At 47.9% G+C, this 22699-nt stretch overlaps 1 protein-coding gene across 2 annotated transcripts; it reads left to right on the top strand.

Moving 5' to 3' along the window:
- Window positions 1-10114: 10114 nt before the first annotated feature.
- MYL4 (myosin light chain 4) lies at window positions 10115-22106 on the top strand. Of its 2 annotated transcripts, none has more exons than XM_028520780.2 (7): window positions 10115-10332; window positions 13555-13582; window positions 18525-18674; window positions 20125-20298; window positions 20735-20812; window positions 21368-21411; window positions 21916-22106. In XM_028520780.2, exons 1-6 carry the CDS (start codon window positions 10210-10212, stop codon window positions 21394-21396), a joined length of 582 nt encoding a protein of 193 aa, XP_028376581.1. In that variant the 5' UTR covers window positions 10115-10209; the 3' UTR covers window positions 21397-21411; window positions 21916-22106. The 2 variants fall into 2 exon arrangements, with proteins under 2 accessions (XP_028376581.1, XP_035889440.1); XM_036033547.1 differs by having other exon boundaries at window positions 10117-10332; window positions 21929-22106.
- Window positions 22107-22699: the final 593 nt, after the last annotated feature.

Genomic DNA, 22699 nt, shown 5'->3' with positions numbered 1-22699 from the left:
TGCTCTTAATCTTTTCCTCAATTTTTTGAATTCTTATTTCATCATGCTTTCCTGCTTGGTTGATTCTATCTTCCTTCTGGTCCACTGTATTGTTTTGAGACTCATATTCCTTCCTTTCACTATTGGCTCTCCTCCGCGTGTCTTCCTGCATCTGTTTTATGGTAATCTGCATTCTTTCATCTAAATTTCATCCAAAATCAACCAGTTCCGTGAGCTTTCTGATCACCAGTGTTTTGAACTGCGCATCTGATAGATTGGCTAATTCTTGGTCGCTCAAAAGGATGAGTCCTGGGGGACTGATCTGCTCTGTTGAAAACATATTTTTTTTTTCCCGTCTTTCCTTTTTTTTTTCCAGTCTGGTTGCTCTTGTTACGGTGGGGGGCGGAGCCTTAGGTGCTCACCAGGGCTGGGCACCCTGGTCGCTAGATTGTGACGTTATATGTGGGGGCGGGGCGGGAGAAAACAATGGCAGTAGTTCCGTTCTCCTGGACTCAGACCCTTGTCTGGGGTTCCGGGCCGCAAGTTCTGCCCTGGTCCACAATCGCTGCCCCTCTGGGTCTGCCAGCCGCAGCTTGCGTACTCAGGGATCACCGCTGTGTTCTTGCGCGCCGGATGGCTTTTGCGCCGAGTTCGCGCCAAACCTTCCCCCGACCTCTGCGCGCCGCCGACCCGAGCCAGCCCCGCGCCCGCCCGGCTCATCTTCTCCTACCAGTTCAGATGAATGCGTCTACTTCAACTTCTTGGCTGCCCGACTTCCATTCAGATAAATCCTCTGCCAGATCTGGGTGTTATTCTGACTGTAAATTATTGTTGTAAATTATTGTTGTTCTAATCTTGGTTGTGCGAGGAGTTACGGTGCGTCCACCTATTCCTCCATCTTGCCGGAAGTCCCCCAGGATTAGTGTTCTTATAAGAAGAGACACCAGGGAGCTGACTCTCCCTTTCTCTACCACCCTCCCGTGTGCACAGACACCGAGGAAGGGGTCATATGAGGACACAGTGGGAAAGTGGTCATCGACAAGCCAGGAAGAGGGTTCTCACCAGAAACCAAATTTGTTAGCACCTTGATCATGGACTTATCGCATCCAAAACTGTGAGAAAACAAATTTTAAGCTGCCCTGTCTATGCTATTTTGTATTTTATATTTTGTTATAGCATACTGGGAAGACTAATAAAATTGATTATTCTGTTTAGGTCTTGTCTTTTTAAGAGAAGGCCTAGCCACATTTCTCCTATTACTCTTTGAAAAGCATTACTTATGTTAGATGCTTAAAAAATATTGACTGAATGGTTAAAGTGGAAGCCTTTACACATAATATTTCTTCCTAAAATACTTTCCCTTTTCTCTTTAACTAGCTAAAGTCTACTCATCCTTTAGGCCTCAGCTTAATATCATATCCTCAGAATATCCCATCCCACCTAATCTAAGTTATTGGTTCCACCCAATAATTCTCTCTTACAACATCTGTGTTCTTTACCTTCATGTTATGTATCTTAGTTTAAACTATATGGCAGGGACTTTGACTCAGCATGATGTCCTCATCACCTAGCATAGTGCCCTGCATGAAGACAAACAATATTAAAATATTACAAATATATCTGATAATTAAATGACTGGACCACTTACTTTTATCTTTTATTTATCATAACCTGATGCCTTTTTGACTCCCCCTTTCTGGATCTAGAGAACATGTTGGCCTTGAACAGGAGTCCTTAAGGGGATTAAAGTCAAAGCAGCATCTAAAGTGTCTATCAGAAAATCACTTGAGGCTAATCAGAAAATACATCTTGATTGAGGTGGGTTCTAAAGTATACTACATGGCCTGGGGCTAGGAGGGGCAGGCTGACGTCAAAATCACAGGGAGCCCTGACTGGTGTGGGGCAGTAGATTGAGCACCAGCCTGAGAACCAAAAGGTCACTGGTTCAATTCCCAGTCAGGGCACATGCCTGGGTTGCAGGCCAGACTCCTGGTGGGGGTGTGGTACAAGAGGTAGCCGATTTCATGTGGATGTTTCTCTCCCTCTCTTTCTCCTTCCCTTCACCTCTCTCTAAAAATAAATAAATAAAATCTTTTTTAAAAAGCACAGAGAAAAAGATAAACTGTAAGCAAATTAGCTTGTCTGGGGTGGAGGTGGTACAAGCTTACTTGAAATGGTGGTGTTGGGAACAGATGATAAGCTTTGGGTTCCAGGCTGATGACCTTAAATTTGATAAAATAGACCTAGGGAGCTGCTGCTGGTGATTGAGCGAGCGAGTGACCTCTTGAAAATGGAATTTGAGTAAGATTATGTTGACAGCTGAGGATTATGTGAATTGGAAGTGAGAGTAGGGACCAGGAATGCAGCAGAGACTGCTGTGGAGCCTAGGCAGCTCTAAATTTCCATTATTCTAGCATCCTAAGTGGTCAAATCTGGAAAAAAGATGGACAATGAAAGTAGATCTGATTAGTCTTTTACAGTGAGAAATATTCTTATCAAATTCCTGCTCCCTAGGGCATCAGAATTCTAACCAGAAGTCCTCTTTGTAGGTGCCAACTTAAAACAAAAAGAATGAATTGAATGATACAACTGGCTATTATCTCTTTTTCCTCAAAAAGGACATACATGCCTGACTGCCAGACCAAAAATATCTATCTCGTCTGGAGAGGATGCCCACCAAATATTAGATTCTTTGTTTCTCCATTTTCTAAGTAGACATTCATTATTCTCTAAATAAGTTATACAGCAACAGGGCAAACACAGGCTGTATCATATTTCAGTCTTGAGTGGACAGTGTAGTTGGCTTGAATGGGCTTTCTTATTGCTTGTTCTGTGTGTCACAAACATGGGAGTTGGGAGATAGGTGATGAGCCAGGTTTGGAATATACTGAGTTTGAAGTACCTCAGGTAAGAAGTGTCAAAATGTCAATGGAAAATGTGAGGTTTGAGCAATTTAGAGAAGAAGTTGGGACTGAGGATATAGATTTTTCAGGTAGAACTAAATCCATTCTTTTTGATTATGTAATATTTTCTGAGATTATTTATCATTATATTAAAACTGTTATATACCTGCCTACTCCACACCAGACAGCAAGCTCCTTGGGACCAGGGATGGCCTCTTACTCACTTTAGTAAAAGTACCTGCATACTGTATGTGCTCAATAAGTGTTAGTTGATTGAATGAATGAATGAATGAATGAGAGTAATCTGGATAGAGGAGGGCCCGTGGCAGAACTCTGGTGCTATAAGCACAGCAGAGAAAGCCTACAGAGAAGACCACAAGATCTAGCCACAGAGAAGTCACTGGTGGAGCACTAGAGAGGAAGTCAGAATTCAAGAAATAAAAAAGTTGGTGGAAAAGGAAACCAAGAAAAGGGAATCACCTTTAGCATTAAAAGCATATCCCCAAATGCTGAGAAAAAGTTCTTGCAAAGGGTTGAGTCTCTTTTCCCTTACCGAGAGCCATCCATTGCTGAGGGGGCCACCCAGCCCTTTCACTGCTGCCTTCTTGCTCCCATGCCCGTTGGGGATCTGGCCTCTCCTTGAGGGAGCCTCTATCAGCTCTACCAGCTCCCACTGTTGCCTCAGAGTAGTGTCCTGGGTTCTGGTTTCAGGCCTGCCATAACTCACAGTATCACCTTGGGCAAGTCACTTCCTCCTCTCTGGGTCTCTCAAGTCCCTTGCAGCGGTCAGGATGCCTGGGAAAACAGTTTGGATGACTGGTGAGGATTCCAGCTCACTCTCTGCTGCTTTTCAACTACTACAAATCTCTCTGCCAAACACCTGCTGTCCTGCCCTCTGCTTTCGATCCTCAGGCGGACTCTCATGCACCTGTTGTTGCACCCCTCCCAGTGGGTCCCTCCCACAGCTCACTTCGCAGGTATGACACTATCCTGTCCTGATCACTGTCCGTGACACTGTCCTGATCGCAGCACCGAAATTAACTTCAACCATTTTGGCTAATGAGTGATTAGGCCAAACACCATGTAGCATCCTCCACTGGTGCTAACGCAGCTGTGGGCTAAAGTTTGAGGGGGTGATGAAAGTGCTCTGAGAGCCGGTGCTACCGTGGCCCTTGAAATCTTGAGTCTAGACACCTTCAGACTCCTTTTCTGCCTTTACGTTTGGTGCTGTGGGCCTTCCGGGTCAATGAGACTTCAGGTTATTCATTGCTTTTTCCCTTGTTCCTTGGTAGTAAGGAATCTGAGATAGAGAGGATCAGGTTAATCATTCTCCTTAATTTATAGCCATCTTTCATCGGTGGTCCACTCAAAGCCTCTCTCGTTTAATTATGTATTCCCTTCTATCTCATCCCATCCAAACTACATTCGTGTGGGGCAACCATCAAATATCGTACTGTGAAGTTTTTTTGTTTGTATGTGTTCCTGAATAATGGGTAATGCTTCTAGTATGCATGTACTTAAATTTTGTTTAACCCAGGACATCTAACATGTTATCATTTCAGCATATAATCAATATAATATTTATTAATGAGATATATTACTTTTTTTGTTTTCGAAATCTACTTGTGCTTTACCCTTATAGCATGTCTCAATTTGGATGCTAAATTTTTATCTGAAATATTTGACCTGTATTCAGAGTTTATAAAATTCACAGTTGAAAGTGCAGATTCACATATCTAAGTCGTTTCAAGAATACTTTAAATTTTTCCAATAATTGAATCAAGTACCAGAAAAATTATTTTCCTTTGATAGTTGCATCCAAATTGACAAAGTTGTTTCATCTATTTTAGAAGAATTGACTTTACTCTGAAGCAAAATCATATCAGTTTCAAAACTATGTCCACATTAAGTAAATTGACTAATTTTTGTGTCAACTAAGTATTACTAACATGCAAATCAAAGGGATATTGCAGAAATGGAAAAGCAACTCTAAATTTCTTACTATCAGCAAAACATTTAAACTTTTCTTGTCATTTTGCAGTTCCTTTACATAGTGATGTTGATTATAATTAAAATCTTCTGCATGTTTCTGGTAGAAAAGGTGCAGCATGAGAAGCTTTTATTTTAGCATAAATTCTTGTCCCTATCTTACTAAGTCACAAATAAGCATTTCCTTTCATTTTCTTTTCTGGGAGCTTCAGTTTTAGCCTTAAGGGGAGGTGCTTCTTAGATTGCAAGTCACCTGCCCTGAGAGTTTAGGGGATGAGGAGAGGAAGCAACTGTTCAACTTCAATTGCTCCTACCTGCTTTTTTATCAGCTCTGCAGCAGCACAGCCTGTCTTCAGGGCCCTGGTATCGCCAGCCCGTGGATCACAGGCTTGAGTCGCACAGGTGATGGGCGTCACTGTTGATTCTAAGACAGTGGTGGATGAAAAGAGGGATCAGAACCCCGCAGCATCTTTTCTTTCTTATCATCCCACAGCCAGCACTGGCCCTCTCCTCCCCAAACCAAAGCCACCCCTCTACTGCACACACCAGTTCAAAACTGCTATATCTTTATCTTGTATTTTCTCTCTGTCTCTCTTTTTCATCCTCACCTGGAGACTTTTTTTTCATTACTTTAGAAAGAGAGGAAGGGAGAGAGAAAAACATTGATGCTAGAGAGAAATGTTGATCATACACGCCAGACCTGGATTGAACCAGTAACCTAGGTATGTGCCCCCGACTGGGAATTGAACTTGCAACTTTTTAGTTACAGGACAACGCTCCAACCAACTGAGCCATGCTGGCCAGGGCTTGGTATTTTCTCTTTATAATTCTTCCATGGTTGATCTTGGGAGAGGGAGCAACGGTCACACTAGTGAAATCTAGACTCAAGCTGAAGGATTTTGAGCACTTGCTCTGTGCTAGACACTGTGGGAAGCCTGTCACCCATATGAGCTCATTTAATCCTCACAGCCACTCTATGAGGTTATGTTGGCAGCCACACTTGATAGATGGGAAAACTGAGACGTCAAGAAGTTAACTAGCTTCCCTAGGGAGCTAACCTAGTTAGGACTTTAACCCAGGCAGTCTGGCTCCCGAGGGGCCCCTCTTCACCTCTGCTTTGCAGCAGAGGCTGATTTACCCAGTCCCTTCCAGAGACAGACTATAAGGTGGTGTTGGCCAGGGCATTGCCCTGCGGTGTCTAGCTTGTGAGACGCTGGCAGGAGAGAGGAGGGAGGATGGTAAGGAGAGGGCATTAATGGCCAGGCCTGTGGTCAGCAGCATTCGATCCCAGGCTGCAGACTCTAGCAGATGTCTCTCAGGGCAGCACGCAGACTGTGTGGTTAGAGAGAGGTGAGGGCAGGAGGGCGAGTAAGTGTGTATACAGCCCACACGAGGGCTGATGTCATTTCTCCTCTGTGCATTCGGCTCTGACTTTGACACGTGGTATAAAGTGGTTGGTGTGAAATTCTGTCCTGTGTTTTCCGTGCACTCAGTCTGAAGACCTTCCAGTGGGAGCATCTGAGTGGGCTGGAGCGAATGTGGCCGGGGGACCACTCGATGCCCCCCCGCCTGGGGGCAGTTGTCGGGCTGTCAGTACCTGCTATTATACTCGCCTCTTCACACTCCCACCTCTCCCCTTCTCTCTTTCTTCCCTTTGCTCTGGATTGGTCAACATGATCAGAGGGTGAGACCCTGTCATAGGCCCTGGGATGATACTCTGGGCAGATAAGATTTGAAGGTGAAAGTCAGTGACCATGAAGCAGAATGAGGACCATGAGAAAGTGAAACCTCTGTCTCCAGCTACTAGGCTCTTATGGACCTCGGGCAGGTGAGTTTCAGGAATAACAAGGCTAGTGTTGCGGACCCTGATTCTTGATGCAAGGCTCCTTCTGGGAAACCACAGTTCCCCTCTGGTTGCTTCTGAAGTGCCAGACACCTTTTTAGCTGGGGTTGCTTAGAGAGAATTAGAAACTGGTATGAGGAGCGTCTCTGCCCCCACTGGGGCGTCTGTGGCCTAAGGCTTCAGGCAGAGGGGCTCCTAATCTGCCTGGCCCCAGGGACCTGCTACCTGCTTTCTGAGCCTCAGATATTTCACACTGTGGGTACCCAGCCGCTGCCCTTCCCTCTGCCCCATTCCTTTCCACTTCTTCCTCATTCCTAAATCCACACCTTATACTCTCGTTAGCCACTGCCACCTTCCTGGGCCCTCCCTCGTGTAGCCCCCCTCCTGGAATTTTTTTACAGAAATTGGAGAAATCTGAGGACTCTCTAGCTTCATCTGCCTGGGAAAGCAAAAAGAAATGAATAGCTATGAATGTTTCCTGTGTGCCAGAGGTGGTTTGTGGAGCCTTCCTGACGCCATTTCATGCAAATCTCACTGCCACTGGGAAAGGAAATGCTAGGGAAGGGCCTGAGGGGACTGGGCCCCAGGAAATGATGGCAAAACCCAGATGTAGACCCATGCTGGTCAGCCTCCAAAGCCCACCCCGTCTCTGTGCTCCCAATGCCCCTCAAGCCCCAGCCAGCCGCCCCAGCTTTCTAGCCTCATCGCTCTGTTCCACAGCAGACTGGATATTTTGCTTCTCCTTAGAATTGAAAGAAAGAAAGAAAAAAGAAGGAAGGAAGGAAGGAAGGGAGGAATAAGAAGGAAGGAAGGAAGGAAGGAAGGAAGGAAGGAAGGAAGGAAGGAAGGGGAAATAAAGAAAGAAAAAGTAAAGGAAAGGACCATGTCCCAGCTCTGTCTTTTGAAGATCACACTTCTCTCTAGAATGATTAGAATAATTTGTTTTTTTAACTGGAAGGGAACATATGAGAGGACCTCAATTCAGTGGTTATTTTAACATGTTTAAACCATGGAACCATTTCTTAGAACATGGCCATGGGCCAGCCAGTACCTAAAGCCCACCGGAGTGGTGCTGAGTGGAGTGGTGTGGCTGGGGGAGCTCCAAGACCTGGCCCTTCTGTGTCCCTTGCAGTGGAAGTACGTCAGGGGAGCCATGGGTGTCTGCTGAACACCACTTGAAAGCTCCTGATCATCTCTCATTCCAGAGACAAGCAAGCTGAGACCCAAAGAGGGACGTGGCTGGTAAAGTGCGGACTAGTGTCTGGGTCACCCAGCCCCTGGCCTGCAGCTTTCTACAGAAACCCCAGTTTGTATATCCCCGGCCCCGCCACCGCAAAGGACACCTGGTCAGAGAGGGGATGCCGGTGGGAGTAGAGAGTGGGGAGAGGCCCAACTTCCTCTTTCTTCCTTCCTCATCACCAACAACCTGAGTTCCCAACCCTCCTGGGGAATAAGGTAGTCAGGCAGTGGTCAGACTGGGAAACGGGAAGGATGCAAGCAGAGGCACTAGGAAGGGGAGCAGGTGACAAGGAGTCAGAAGGAAGAGAGAAGGGGAGGCAGATGAAGAGAAGAGGCGAGGGGAAAAGAGCGGAAGAACCTCCACGGCAGTGCAGCAGCAAGAGTACCCAATGGTCTGCACTCTGGTCTTGCTCTAGTGTCCCCTTGAGCAAGTCCTGGTTCCTTTTCCTGCCAGTTTCCTGTGAAGGCTTCCCCGCCCACTACCAGTGAGAGCAGGTATACGCTCAGGAGGGGCAGGGTGATGTCAGAGCACCACGCACAGGGCCAGAATTAGATGTTCAGCTCTGCCTGTATGTCTTGAGGTAGCTCCAATGTTTCCATGGGCTTAGATTCCTCACTATAAAACCAGATGGGATGGGACGATCTCTAAGTGCCCTTTGGGCCCTGGAAGGTCTGGGACTCGGAGCCTGTGCTTAGGGAGCCTGGGCAACGTGGGTTCCAGGGCACCTACAACTGCAGGCTTGGGAGCTGACAGGGACCAGGCGTTAAATAGTCGAGCAATCTGGCTTTGTAGGTGAGGAACTGGGCCTAGAAAGGCAAAGCGATTCTTCTGCCTTCCTCAGCATTATTTCTGTCTGTCCTGTGAACTGTGGAGTCTCAAGATGCAGCTCAAAGCCATTCTGTGTAGTGGATAAGTTTTTTTTTTCTGTTTTTCTGACCATTCATTGACTTTCGACTTTTTTTTTACAAAAATAGCACGTGTTTGTTACAAAAATTTCCATGAATACAGGAAGTGAAAAAGTAACAAACTAACTGCAAATTGCTGTCATCATCCTGTCCTCACCCTGTAGGTCCCCGAGGGTGTCTCCTGTTAACGGTTTGGTGTGTGCTCACTGTGACCTTCCTGATGAACACAAACACGAGTGGGATTCCAATATCAAACATTCAAGCATAAACTTCAAAATCAGACACTCCTGGGCTCTCGTGCAGTTCATAGGTCATTAGCTGAGTGCCTTCTAAGCTGTTACCACTTTTAGTTTCAATCTGCCCATATGTAATATGCAAGTGATAATAATATGTACCTTACAGGACTGTGGCAGAGCTTTAATGAGATCTTACATGAACAGCACTTACATGAACAGCACTTACATGAACAGTGCCTGGTACACAGTAAGCACCACCCCCACCCCCGCCCAGGGGCACAGAGTGAGTCAGAGGTGTAGTAAAAACGAGACCTGAGATTTCTGACCCCCATTCTTACCTCCACTCAGCCACACCCCTCCGAGTCTCACCCTGGGACCCTGGGCTCATGTTAAGTGCTCAGTACTGGTTGAATGAATGAATAAGATCAGTGGGGGTGGTAGATGTGGGGATCTGAGCTCTGTGGCGTTCCCAGGATGCCTGCTCTGGAAGATGGGGAGTTCACTCTGAATTGGGAGCAGGTGGGGCAGTGTGCGCTGGCTGGACCAGCTGTTGCTTCAGGGCTCTGGGCCTGAGAGTTGAGCCTCAGGGCAAAGCTGAGGCCCCAGAGTGGCTCTCAGCTTAAAGGACCTTGGCTTGAAAGGAATGTGCAGTGGGCTGCCTCAGCTCGGGAGGGGCTAAAAAAAGCCTGACCCTCCCCTGGGCTTTGTGTAAGGGTTATCAGCCGCTCAAGTCAGCTCATCTCTCTGGCTGGGCGCTGGCATTTTTGAGAGGGCCTGTTTTCCCGGCCCCTCTGAGTTTCCACCAATTGGCAGGAGGGGGTCAGCCTGTCCCAGAGGTGGAAGCCGTGAGGGGTGTGAGGATTGGGGAGAGGGGGAGGGGGCTGGTAGCCCCAAACCTGGTGACAATACACAGTTGTCAGCTGTCCCCTGCTGGTATTTCTTCCTTTTATAGTCAGTAGCAGCTGCTCTTGCTCTCACCCAGCCCTTCTGTGGGGGCTCCTGCCCAGGATAAAAGGAGAGGGAGGTGGCCCAGTCTCCTATCTCGCTTCCCAGGCACTGCATCTCTTGATTTCTTCCTTGGTGCCACCTCCACCAAAGACTCCAACAAGGCAACATGCCTCCCAAGAAGCCTGAGCCTAAGAAGGAAGCAGCCAAGGCAGCCCCTGCCCCCGCCCCCGCCCCTGCCCCAGCTCCTGAGCCCCCCAAGGAACCTGCCTTTGACCCCAAGAGTATCAAGGTAAGTGAGCCTCAGTGCCCGGGACAGGGGTGGGGATGACATTCAGGACCCTATTCACCTGGAGCTTGGAGATCTACTTCACGGAGGCTGGACTGGGGTGAGCCTGTGGTGTCCGAGCCCCGGATCGCAGCCTTGCAGGGTGGTGGAGCAGGTGTGGGGGCTGCTGAGGGGTATTTCGGGTTGTTGGCCTTGCCCCTGGAGAACAGGTTTCTGCCCTGTCAGAGGGAGTGCTACTTTGTCACCCTAATTTGCCCAGCAGAGTTGGGAATGGCGGGGAGGTGCGACCATCCGACCTTGTTAAGAGACTGACCTTCTCCTCAGTGTAGCGTGAGACCTATCTGGAGAAGAGACGCATAGTGATAACTGCCAGTGGAACTTGGAGTAAGCGATGCTGGTGGCGAGGGAGAGTGCTGCCTGTGCTGGCGAAGGCTTCCCGACCACAGACTCCTGCAGTGTGTGAGGGTGGGAGGCCCGGAGGCTCTAGATAATATGAGAGAAGACTGGTTCCCTCTCTTCTACCCGACCCAGGTGGGCCCCTCCTCCTGTGGCCTCCGCCTGGCTCCCATTTGGCATGTGTAGACCACTGGCCCGTGCCAGCTGAGACCCTCTCTCTAGCCTGGTGAGGCTGCGGGGCCTGGTTCCCTCTGCCGCCTCAGCCCTGTTCCCTCTCTGCCCTGCCCTGCTCCCCTCACACTGGAAGGTTCTCCTTTCTGGAGCTGGGGTAGGCCCTGCCTGCTGACTGAGTCGTTTTACGCCTCCCAGCTCTCTGCCCAGCTGGGGAAGCAATGGAACTGGGAGGTAATGGGACTAGAAAGGAGCAGGTCAGAGGCCTCTGGAGAGTGAAGCAGTTTTAAGCCTTGGCACCAGAATGTAAGATGTCAAGTGGCCACTGGTATGATGAGCTATTAATAACAGGCTGGGCATTGTGGGCCCCCGGGAATATCAGCCTGAGGTCAGGGCTGGGGGTGGTGAGGAGTCAGAGCAAAATAAGAGTCAGGACCAGGGTCTGTGACAGTAGGCAGGAAACTAAAGCCCTGGGTCCTCATTGGGTGACCCTCCCTGGCCTTCTGAGGGTTCCTCCCAGCTCCCGCAGCCCCGGAGACCCTGCAGTTGTGCCAAGGCCCCTGGGGTTGATCCGTGGCAGTGCCTCCAGGGGCAGGAGTGAAGCAGAATGGGATTGGCCAAGAGATAGAGGCAGTTGCTGCATCCCTGAGCTTAGTTATGGCACACTCCAGGGAAACTGAGGCATAGTGGGAGATCTTGAAATTACCTGTAAGTATTTCAGGTCATACATCACTCCCTCTATGGGCAGAGCCTGGCAAGAAAAGCTGACTTTCTCCCTGTCAGGATGCTTTTATTTCTGATTGGTTCTGCTAATGCACTAGTCCTGTGGGATACCCACTGCCAGGCCCGGTCCCTGGCGTCTGGGCAACAGCTGCTTGGTAGTATCAGACAAATGCCTTCCCTCGCCTGTCACCTCCCTCCGTTCACCTCTTGGCCCCCGCCCGCCCCCCCCCCCCCTCCGCTTTCTTTGCCCCAGTTTCAGTCCTCTTTCTCTGGTCTGGATCTTCCAATCTTGTTGTTTTCTTTTTTAAGTTGCTTTAAAGTGGAAAAAAAGTAGGTGTCTTTCATAAAGGCTATTTTTTCTGTTATTTGTACTTCCTAGTTTCTTTGCTTAGAAGATTCCTTGTTCAAAGATAGAACAAAAGTAACAACCCCAATATGGGTGGCTCTGACTGTACATTCTGATGTTATGTCTTTCTACTAATATTTCTTACACATGTACTCCTGGGACTTAAATAATTGCAAAATAGTCCTGACTGGTGTGGCTCAGTTGGTTGGGCATCATCCTGCAAACCCAAAGGTCACAGGTTCCATTCCTGATCAGAGCACATGCCTGGGATGCGGGTTCGGTCCACAGTCAGGGCATGTGCAAGAATCAACTGATCCATGTTTCTCTCCCTCCTTCCTTTCCCCTATCTCTAGAGTCAATAAATGAAAAAGATTTAAAAAAATTGCAAAATAAGGCAAAAACTGTACCTTTCCTCAGAGAGTTCATGCAAAGCAATGTTTAGGCCATTCAGGGGGTTCCTTTCACTTTCTGACCCCCCCCCCACCTTTGGCAGTCTATTCCTGGCCACAGCTAGTTCTTTTCCCAGCCCAGTGTAACCCCTCTCCTGCCCTTCTAGCTCATTCCAGCCACCTGCTGGGGTCCTCATTCATTAACAGAGGTGGGCACAGCACAGCTCAGAGTTAGGACTTAGGAGTGGGGTACATGAGGAAGGTGCTCCAGGATCAGTTGCCACCACCAGCTGGGAGGGGACTTTTGGGAGGCGGTGGTGGTAGATAAGGACGATGAAGTAACGTACAAGGTCCTGAATAGAAATGATGACTCATACCTCATACTTGGTCATTGTCATTCATTTCCAGAGCCTCCTACTTTCCTCTTCTGTACTCAGATTTAAATTATTATGCTTTGGAGAGAAAATGCAAAGTTTATATCTTTGCTCCACAAATATTTATTGAGTACTTACTCAATGGCAGGCATTTCTGTGGACAATTACAAATGCCGCTGCTCTGCGGGAACCCTGGCTTCAAGGAGTCAGGATGCACAACCAGGCATGACTGGAAAGCAGTTTCAGACCACTGAGGGCCCACCCAAACTGCTCCTGCTGCCCCAGAGTGCCCAAGAGGGGTGTGTGCTAAGGGGGGGTTGGGAAGGAACAGGGCAGGGGAGGGGGGAGGCTTCATTGAAGGAGGTGACTTGAGGTCAACACGAGGTAGGGAAGGGAGGCCAAGAGTGAGGAGTGGGGGGCGCCCAAAGGGAGAGGATGTATGGCTTGTGGGAGGGTGTGGAGCAGAGAGAGACGGAAGGAATGAAAGTGAGGTTAGTTTACGGCTGCTAGGACAAGGAATTTACATTTGGCCCAAAGGAATTCTGACAGGGAGTGAGTGTAGGCTCTCGTTGTCTGAGATATTTCTCTTTCAGTCCCTCTATCACTTGGAGTCGTCACTTAACAAGCACTATTGAGAGAGACATGGAGGCTGCATCATTATTTTACAGCCTGCGAGTCGTGTCCCACTCATCAGGGGACTGGTGTTTTACCCTCAGCCCGCAGTCTCCTTCCATCCTCATCAGTGGGCTGGCTGTGGTGGAAGCCACTGTTTCTTCCCTTTGGAGGCCTTTGGCAGTCTCATTCCTCTGTGTTTCTCTCCCCACAGATAGACTTCACTGCCGACCAGATCGAGGGTGAGTACTAAAAACCGCAACTCCCCCACCACACCCTCTCTCTTGCACCTCCTGGAGGAGGAGGAGGAGAAAGAGGAAAAGTTATCATCATCACTGAAACCGTAATCACCATCACCATCATAATAGCAAACTTATATTTGCCATAGATTTGCTATTTGCTCACTGTTGCCTACTACATGTTACTACTTAAGCATGCATTAGCTCATTTAATTCTCACAACCACCCTGTGAGGTAGGAACTGTTACTACCCATGTTGCAGGTGATAAAACTGAGGTACAGAAAAGCTAGGTGGCTTGCCCAGTCTCACACATGCAGTTGGTGGTGGAGCCAAGATTCCAGCTCAGGCCATCTGATTCCAGACCTGAGTTCTCAAGGACTCTGCCAAACCACCTGGAACGTAACAGGTGCACTGCACAGCAAAAATGCTTCTTTGTCCCTCTCCCTCCAAAATCTACTTTCCAACATATTTAGAACTCCTCACTTCTGATCCTTTATTGGAAAGCCCTCCCTCGGTTTACCAGCTTCCTCTCTCCTCCTCCTGAAGTCTGCCAAGATGCTGACCCACTAATGGTGGCAGGGCCAATAGTGGCTTGGGGATGCCCTGGCCCACCTGTGACCTCCATCAGCCACGCTTCTCCATCTTTGATGAAGCTATTTCTTTTTCTCAATCTTATATAAAGTGATATTTAATGTAGCTTCAAAACAAGCCTCAAGATCTCTATCTACCTACCAACTTGATGGTTGCTTCGTAGCCCATCTTCTGGTGTTTTGAGAATGAAATGTGTCATAATGTGCATCTACTCTACAGCTGGGGCTCATTCCATTGCAGCTTATCCCTGCTCCCCCACAGACGCCCCCAGGACATAAAATCAGAGGAGTTGGAAGGGACCTTGAAAGGTCACCTGGTCCAACCCCTTGATTTTAATCACATACTATATTTATAAAATTAAACTAATGTGCATATGGTAAAAAAAAATTACAAACTACTTAAAAGTAAATAACGAAAAATAAAACTATTTTCCCTTGCTTTCCTTTTATGCTGATTCCTCTCGCAAAGACAACCACTGTTAATAGGTCTGTATATCCTTTGAGAAAAATACGTAGTGATATACCAGTCTATATGTATGTATGTATAAAGCTTACACAAATCAAGTCACATGATACATACAGTCTCATACCCTTTATTTAATATACAGGGTCTGGCAGAAGTAGCACCTGCTTGCGTGTGGTGGGCAGGGTAATCATATGAGTATAATAATTTATAGTTTTAATGTGAATATTTCACCTAAAATGTCATATGAGGTGCTTGAGTATGATACTGTTATGTTATAGGATAACATGCTTATGATTTTGTGATAAAAGATTTTGTAATAAAAAGGGGACATTATTTGTGCTGGCCCATATATACTTGGATTTAGTAATATATAATATATTGTTTAATAATATATTTATTTATTTTTATATTTAACACAGACAGTTATACTTTTTAATTCTTTTAAATAATTATATAGATTCTCACACATAGATGTACCTTTTAATTAGGTACAGGCCTACACTGAGAGACATTTAGGTTGTTTCCAGTTGGGGAATATCAGTTTGCTCTCTCTGGGGACCTTCCTAGCAGTGGGTCAAAGGATACGTGCATGCTAATTGTAATAGTTACTGCCAAATTGCCCTTGAAAAAGTGTTGCCAGTTCACCCACTCATGGGGCATGAAGACTGGCAAATGCATCTTGAAACCAGTGAATTGAGTCTGACTCTGTTTTTGCAGTACCCTGTGCACACGCATTTTCAGTCAATAGCTTGGGGGTGTTGTAAAATTATTAAAATTAATTTTATGCATTTTAGTTAAATATATACCTTTGTGGATATGGAAACACCTCAGCGCCCCAGAGGACTAGGAAATCAACTCATGATAAACATATTTCACTTTTCAAATGGGCGTCACGGTCAAACCAACTGGGACAGCCGGTTGCCCCTTTCTCTGTGAAGATTGTCAGGGCTGGGGGCCTACCTCCTTCCGGTCCTTCACCCCGCTGACTTTGAGACATTCTTCCTTATGTTGGATCATAATTGTTGCTGCTTTCATTTCACCCCAGCTTCCTCTTCATTTTGCTTATTGATGAAGCTGAAGATGGTTCTCGCATGCTGGAAAGAACATTGTTTGGAATTAGGAGACTTTGGTATTAGCCCACATTCTGCCACTGTGACCATGAGACTTTGAGCAGTCACTTCTGCAAACCTTAATTTTCTTATCTGCAAAGTAGGGTTCTTTTCAATTCAGAAATGCTGCGAGTGTGTTCAGTGTCCTCCAGATAACCCTCTGTCTGTTTGAAGACACTTATCAGATCTCTTCATAGGCTTATATTCTCCAAGTGATATGGCCCAAATTTCTTTTATGTCTTTTTTCCTCATAGAACTAGATTCTAACCCTTGACTTCCTTCTCAGACCCCTCCCCAGATTCCCATGTCCTTCTCAAGAGGGGTTGCCACCACTGCCCGCTTCTCCAGCAAGCAGCTGACTACTACAGACTATTGAGAAAAGGTTTCTTCTGAGTTCATTAACATCACCTCTCACACCCCTCAAGATCACACTGGCTTTGTTTTTTTTTTTCTAGTAGCAAGTTTTCTAAACTCCAGTGTTTGGTTTTTATACATGTACCAGGTTTCCCAAAAGGCTGGAGCATTAGCTGGTACAGCAGGTCTCTTCCTTCTCCTTCCTCCTCACCATTCCCTTGGTTTCCCTAACAGCTGGTCAGAAGTCACATCTGCATTGGTCTAAAATGAGGATAATAATACCTGTAGCATAAGGTTTTTGTAAAGATTAATGAGGTGACGAAATTAATCACTCAGAGCCTGGCCCACAATAAGCACTCAAACACAGGTTGTTCTTTTTTTTATATATATAGTTTTTTAAAAATTATATTTATTTATTTTTAGAGGAGAAGGGAGGGAAAAAAGGAAGGAGAGAAACATCAGTGTGTGGTTGCCTCTTGTGCACCCCCTACTGGGGACCTGGCCTCAACCCAGGCATGTGCCCTGACTGGGAATCAAACTGGCGACCCTTCGGTTTGCAGGCTGGCATCAGTCCACTGAGCCACACCAGCCAGGGCTCATAGGTTGTTCTTATTCCTTTCCTCTACATATTCCATACTCTTATTAGGTATTGTTAAATTCTTTTATGAGGAGGCTTCTTTTATTAAATCTGACTTCACTCTTCTGAATGAGTCAGGAGAAGATTAAAAAGTCTGAGTTCAGATCCAGCTAAGCAATATATATTTATTAAGCACTGAATTTGTGCCAGAAAGCAAGCTAATTGTTTCAAAGGTTAAAAAAAATTAAACCCTTCTAACAAAGCTGTGAGATTGGTGTTATTTCCTTACTACAAAGGAGGAAACCAAGGTTTATTGAAGTTGAGTGAATTGGCCAAGGTCACATAGTTATGTGGTAAAACTGGAGTGAAACTCAGTAAAACAATACTAATAGCATCGTTTAAGAATTTACTATGTGCTGTTTATTGTGTTAAGAGTTTTTACATATTGTATTTAGGTAAAAGTAAATAGCATGTAAAAATAATTTACATAAATGATATAATTTGGATGTAATTTATAATATAAACCCTGTGACATAGGTGCTGTTTATAGAAGAGGTTTTATGGAGGTTAAATATCTACTTGCCTGAGGTCACACAGCTAGTAAGCAATGGAAATAGAATTTGAACTCAGTTATTCCAGAATGTGAAAGACATTCAGTTTTACATTTTTTAAAGTCACCCAAAGACCGATAGAGTTGCAAGTAAAAGTTTTGAGGAATCTGCTTTGATATGTGGAATGATTTGTAAATAGTCCATATATAGCCTCCAAGTAAATAATTGTCTCTAAAGTACTTGGAGAGGATTAAAAACGGCTTTTCTCCTAAGTACTTTACACAGTTTTCTTTGGTTTATATCGTTAATCTGCTTAGTAAACCATTTCTTTGCAGAGAGCATAAGGTCACTTCAGTACCATTTCCAGTCCAAATTACCCACAGTAACGAATTGCTTGCATCCAAATTAGTGAGGAATTAGGGTTCTCTGTAAAGGCCCGGGATGCCTTAATTAAGCCCTGCCTCTCAAGCACCTGCTCTGGTCCCTTCAGAGACCGTAGTTCCCTGTAGATCTGAGCTGGCCTGAGAACCAGGAAATACAGTCATAACCATCCTTTGTGATTCTACTTAGCAGCCCACTCAGGTGGACTTTGTATCCCACCTGGAGCTAAGAAAAGGAGGGCACTCAGAGCAGTTTGCCCAAGGCCACGTGCTGGTCAGTGGCAGAGTCAGGTGGTCTGTTTCCACCATGTCACCTTGCCTGGACCTGGAGCCCCCTTTCAGCCTGGAACAGGAAGTACGGATATTAATTAGCTGACTTTGGAACAGATCTCATCATTTTGCAGAGTGCCTCCACATACTGTCTCCTTTGACATTCCTAGTAAGTGGGAGTGCTCGGTGGGTGGCGCTGTTGCTCCCCGTGGTGCCCAGGAAAACAGACCTAGCAGGCTTATCTGGTACACTCCTCAAAGGCAGGCGAGAACCCAGGAACCCCACCTCCTGAACCAGTGCTATTTTCACTTCCCTGCCGTTTTCAACAGTCAGGATCCTCACCTACGCCAGGGAAGGGTGTGTGGATGGGAGGGGTGGAAGCAGGGGAGACCTTCAAATTATGTGACAGTCAACTGATAGAAGAGGTCCCGGGCCAGGCATTGGAATAGGTCCTGGAGGCGCTGGGCGGCCTCTTTAGTTGTCAGAAAACAGTTCCAGGGAAGAGCTAGGAGGGAAATATTGAAATATTTTATAAGCCACAGTGACCTGCTCCTCGGCCCGGGTGGAGGCTGATCAGCAGTCCACCCCCCACACCTCCCAGTCCCTTCACTTGGCCCAGGGGCTGCAGCTGGGTCTTGTCTCTGCAGAGTTCAAAGAGGCCTTTTCACTGTTTGACCGGACGCCGACTGGAGAGATGAAGATCACCTACGGACAGTGTGGGGATGTGCTGCGGGCCCTGGGCCAGAACCCCACCAACGCTGAGGTGCTGCGTGTCCTGGGCAAGCCCAAGCCGGAAGGTCAGCTCAGGCCCTGGGCTCAGCCTGCCCTGCCCCCCAGGCTCTCCCCCAGATCTTCCTCCTGTCAGCTGCTCTCTCGCTTCTCCCCCTTTAACCCTTCATGACCAGCCTTCCCTCCCCCAGGTTACCTGCCTCTTATTTGGAGAATTTATCCCGAAGCACCTGGCACTGAGCTGACCCTTGAAGAATGTGGCCTGGGCTTGCATCTGGAGGGCAGGGGCGACATCTGCCTTCCTCTGACACTCAAGGGTGCCAGGGATGCTGGGGCAGAGGGGCTTGATGGGCATCTGATAACTAACCACCTGCCCCCACTCCCCACCCAGGAGCTCTTGGTCCAGGCACCACAGCACCGAGATATCCTGTGACCCTTGTGAGTTTTATCACGAATAACTTGCTTCTGATGATGGTCAGAGTGCTGAAGATGGCAAATTATTCACTTAATATAAATTACAGCAGATTCAAGATTAGCTCTAGAATGATTCCTTTCACTCACTTGCACTTGGTGGACGAGGTTTAAAAAGTGGTGCCGGGGAGTTGTGTCCCACTGGTGAATGTCCCCAGTCACGTGAGGCAGTCAAGGTAACAGTTGCCCTATCACATGTCCTTCTCCTCAGAGGCGTACGCACTAGGTGGGGCCAGGCAGACCTGGGTGAGCCATCTCTGGAGGCCTGCTGGGCCCCATATTGGTCCCCATCCCCTCCTCCTCTTGCTGCAGATGACAACAGTGCAGCAAGAAGGATGCGGGCAGGAAGGTGCCAGAGGCCAGCAGCTGGCCCACGGCAGCGGTTATCTGGGCACTTCCACTTGGGGGCATGGTTCAGGGTTGTTATAAAAGAGAGAAATGCCAGAATTTGTGGTATTTTTAACAATGGTTTACATCTATTAAATTGAAGCTTTTAACACACTGCAATGTGGGAGAAACTTGCTTGTCACAAAATATTTGCAAGTGTATAAAAATTATTGATTCAGAGTAGTTCCAGACAGTGTGGTCTAGCAATGAGACCCAAATGCAGAATTATGAAAAAAAAAAATTTATTTGCAATCCTATCAGTTTACCTCCATGACTGTATGTCTGTCACATGTCTAAAGCCTAAGTTGTGAATGTGCAGGCTGGGCTGTGCGTCCTTTGGGCCCCTCACGTTCTGCTGCTGTCACTGCTGACTCCTGGAGCTCAGAGGTCCAGGAGGAGTCACAGCTCCTTTTCGCTTCGGCCGGAGTCCTGTCCCTGAGGAGAGCACCCCAAGCCAGCTCCCTGCCTTGTTCCAGGGGGATCTGTGCTGCCCAGGATCACTGACTGGGTGCTGCACCTGGAAGTGGCTGCAGCTAAGCCTGGGTGATGGCAGGAACGGGTCCTAGCCTGGCAGAGCTGGGGCGAGGCCCCTTCTGGCCCTCTGCTCCCCTTGTGACTCTGCTCATGTCATTTTCCTTTCCTTCCCCACATCACCGCAAGAGATGAATACCAAGATGCTGGACTTCGAGACGTTCCTGCCCATCCTGCAGCACATCTCCCGCAACAAGGAGCAGGGCACCTACGAGGACTTCGTGGAGGGGCTGCGTGTTTTTGACAAAGAGAGCAATGGCACGGTCATGGGCGCTGAGCTTCGCCATGTCCTTGCCACCCTGGGTACGTCAGCGGGGCAGTAGACTGTGGGAGTCCCTGCACCATGAGGATCACATCCTGATCCAGCCCTGTCTCCCTGGGCCATGCAGGAACAGCCTGCCCCAGCTGGGTTTGGGGGAGGAGGCAGCAGGTTGGCAGAGCAGGACGACTGCTGAGACTTGAAGGATTGGGACCCAGGGTTCCCATCTTTGTCCTTGCCTTGGTCACTGGAGCCCTGGTTTGCTCAACCGGTGTTAGCTGCAAGGCAGAGGGAGAGGCCCTGGGGACTGGGAAGGGCCTCAGAACCCTTGGCTCCTCTCTCCAGTGCCTCTCGGGGAGGCTTGGTATGACCGCTTACCAGATCAGGGAGTCCTAGGCCTTCAGACTTGTGGGGGTGTTTGGGTTTTTCCTGTCCCTCCTTTGCCATCTGCAACTAACAGCCCACTGACCCCCACCCCAGGAGAGAAGATGACTGAGGCGGAAGTGGAACAGCTGTTAGCTGGGCAAGAGGATGCCAATGGCTGCATCAATTACGAAGGTATGAGGTCACCCCTTGCTTCCCCGGGTACCCAGGGATGGGAGAGCAGGCACAGCGAGGGCCAGGCGGGTCTGTAAAGTAGAATAGGTCCAGGAGCTGGAGGCCATGAGCACCAGGTGGGCTTTGGTGTTGTTCTTTTCCATTCTGGTGTAATGGAAGGAGCATGGGATTTGGAGATAGCTCCGTGATACATTAACTGTGTGACCTTGATTAAGTCACTTACCTTCTCTGAGCCTCAATTTTCTCACCTGAGAAATGGGGTGATGCAGGCACCTTTTTCAAGGTTGTGGAGATTAGTAGAGGCAATGTATCTCTTTTCATCTATGTCGGGTATCAGCACAGAGTGGACACAGAGCAGAGGTGAGGTCTCTTCCCTCTCCCACCTCCTCCCACCAGCCCCCAAATAACAGAAAGAATCTCAGACTGGAGGAGGGGCTGTGGGAAGGTTTGAAGTCAGGCCGAACAGGGAAGGAGGAGAGGGTCTAGGGGGCCAAGAGGACAGTATAGAGCCGCGAGGGGCCACGTGCAATGGCTGATCTTTGTCTTCTTTCCCAGCCTTTGTCAAGCACATCATGTCCGGGTGAAACAGCCCCTCCAGGGTGAGTACAGCCTCTCCATGCTGGTCCCTTCTGGGGCCATGGGGGGACTTGGAATAACACCACGTGCCTCAGAGCTCTTCTGCCCCAGGCCTGCGCCCAAAGAGGAAACCGCAGGGGGTGATGACTGGAGTGCTGCCGCCCCTCTCACCATTTCCTCTCCCCTCTCTTTGCCCATCTCCTCCCTTCATTCCCTTCCTGTCTGGCCACCTGCCCTCCCTGGTCTGTGCACCCTATCTTGACTCTCATCAGTCACTTCCTCCTGCCTCTCCCAGGGTCTCCCAAGGTCAGGCCATTCTCTTCCTGAGGCCTACGGCTTCTTGTCCAGGTTCCTGTGGATGAGAAAGCCAAAGCCCAGTGGAAGAGAGTGTCCCTGGCCTGTGCTCTTGACCCTGTTCTTCCTCATTCCCTTTCCTGTGCTCCCTTGGACTTGGTGCCATCCTGATAGGGGTGTGGATTCTGTGATGGGGGGCTGGGCAGGGAGGAAGAGATGCCCTTTCCAACTAGTATTTTCTTTCAGGTGCCTGGCCCTTGGACCTAGGCTGCCCAGGGTGAGTTAGTGAGAAGCCCTGAGCGACTGAGCTGGAGCGGGAGTTCGGGACTTATCTCTGCCCCTCAGCCCAAGGACCTCATGGGCCCATAGCCCTCCCTGTAAATAAACAGCTCCGGCAAGGCTGGGCCATGTTCCCTGATCCCAACCCATCTCTGAGTTGTTTTTTAAAATAATTAATTGAGTTGTGTGTGTGGGGGGGGAGAAACATTGATTTGTTGTTCCACTTATTTATGCATTCATTGGTTGATTCTTTTTTATTTTAAGATTTTATTTACTTTTTAGAGAGAGGGGAAGAAAGGGAGAGAAACATCAATGTGTGGTTGCTTCTCATATGCCCCAACTGGGGACCTGGCCTGCAACCCAGACATGTGCCCTGACTGGGAATTGAACCAGCGACCTTTTGGTTCACAGGACAGCACTCGTTCCACTGGGCCACACCAGCCAGGGCTATTCTTCTTCTTCTTCTTCTTCTTCTTCTTCTTCTTCTTCTTCTTCTTCTTCTTCTTCTTCTTCTTCTTTTAAGATTTGATTTATTTACTTTTAGAGAGAGGGGAAGGGAGGGAGAAAGAGAGGGAGAGAAACATTGATGCACTAGAGATATATCAATCAATTGCCTTTCATATACCCCCACCTGGGGACCTGGCCTACAGCCCAAGCATGTGCCCTGACTGGGAATTGAACCTGTGACCTTTTAGTTTGCAGGCTGGCGCTCAATCCACTGAGTCATACCAGTCAGGG

This window comes from Phyllostomus discolor, chromosome 8 (genome assembly GCF_004126475.2).
Source record: "Phyllostomus discolor isolate MPI-MPIP mPhyDis1 chromosome 8, mPhyDis1.pri.v3, whole genome shotgun sequence".
NCBI classification, from domain to species: Eukaryota; Metazoa; Chordata; class Mammalia; order Chiroptera; family Phyllostomidae; genus Phyllostomus; species Phyllostomus discolor.
The sequence above is the reverse complement of the archived record's forward strand: the minus strand, read 5'-3'. Positions and strand labels throughout refer to the sequence as shown.

Bases quoted from the DNA above. Each gene is read 5' to 3' on its own strand.
- MYL4 (XM_028520780.2), top strand. From the start codon at position 10,210: ATGCCTCCCAAGAAGCCTGAGCCTAAGAAGGAAGCAGCCAAGGCAGCC. The intron at 20,299-20,734 runs GTACGTCAGCGG...CCCCCACCCCAG, and splicing joins CCATGTCCTTGCCACCCTGG to GAGAGAAGATGACTGAGGCG. The intron at 20,813-21,367 runs GTATGAGGTCAC...CTTCTTTCCCAG, and splicing joins TGGCTGCATCAATTACGAAG to CCTTTGTCAAGCACATCATG.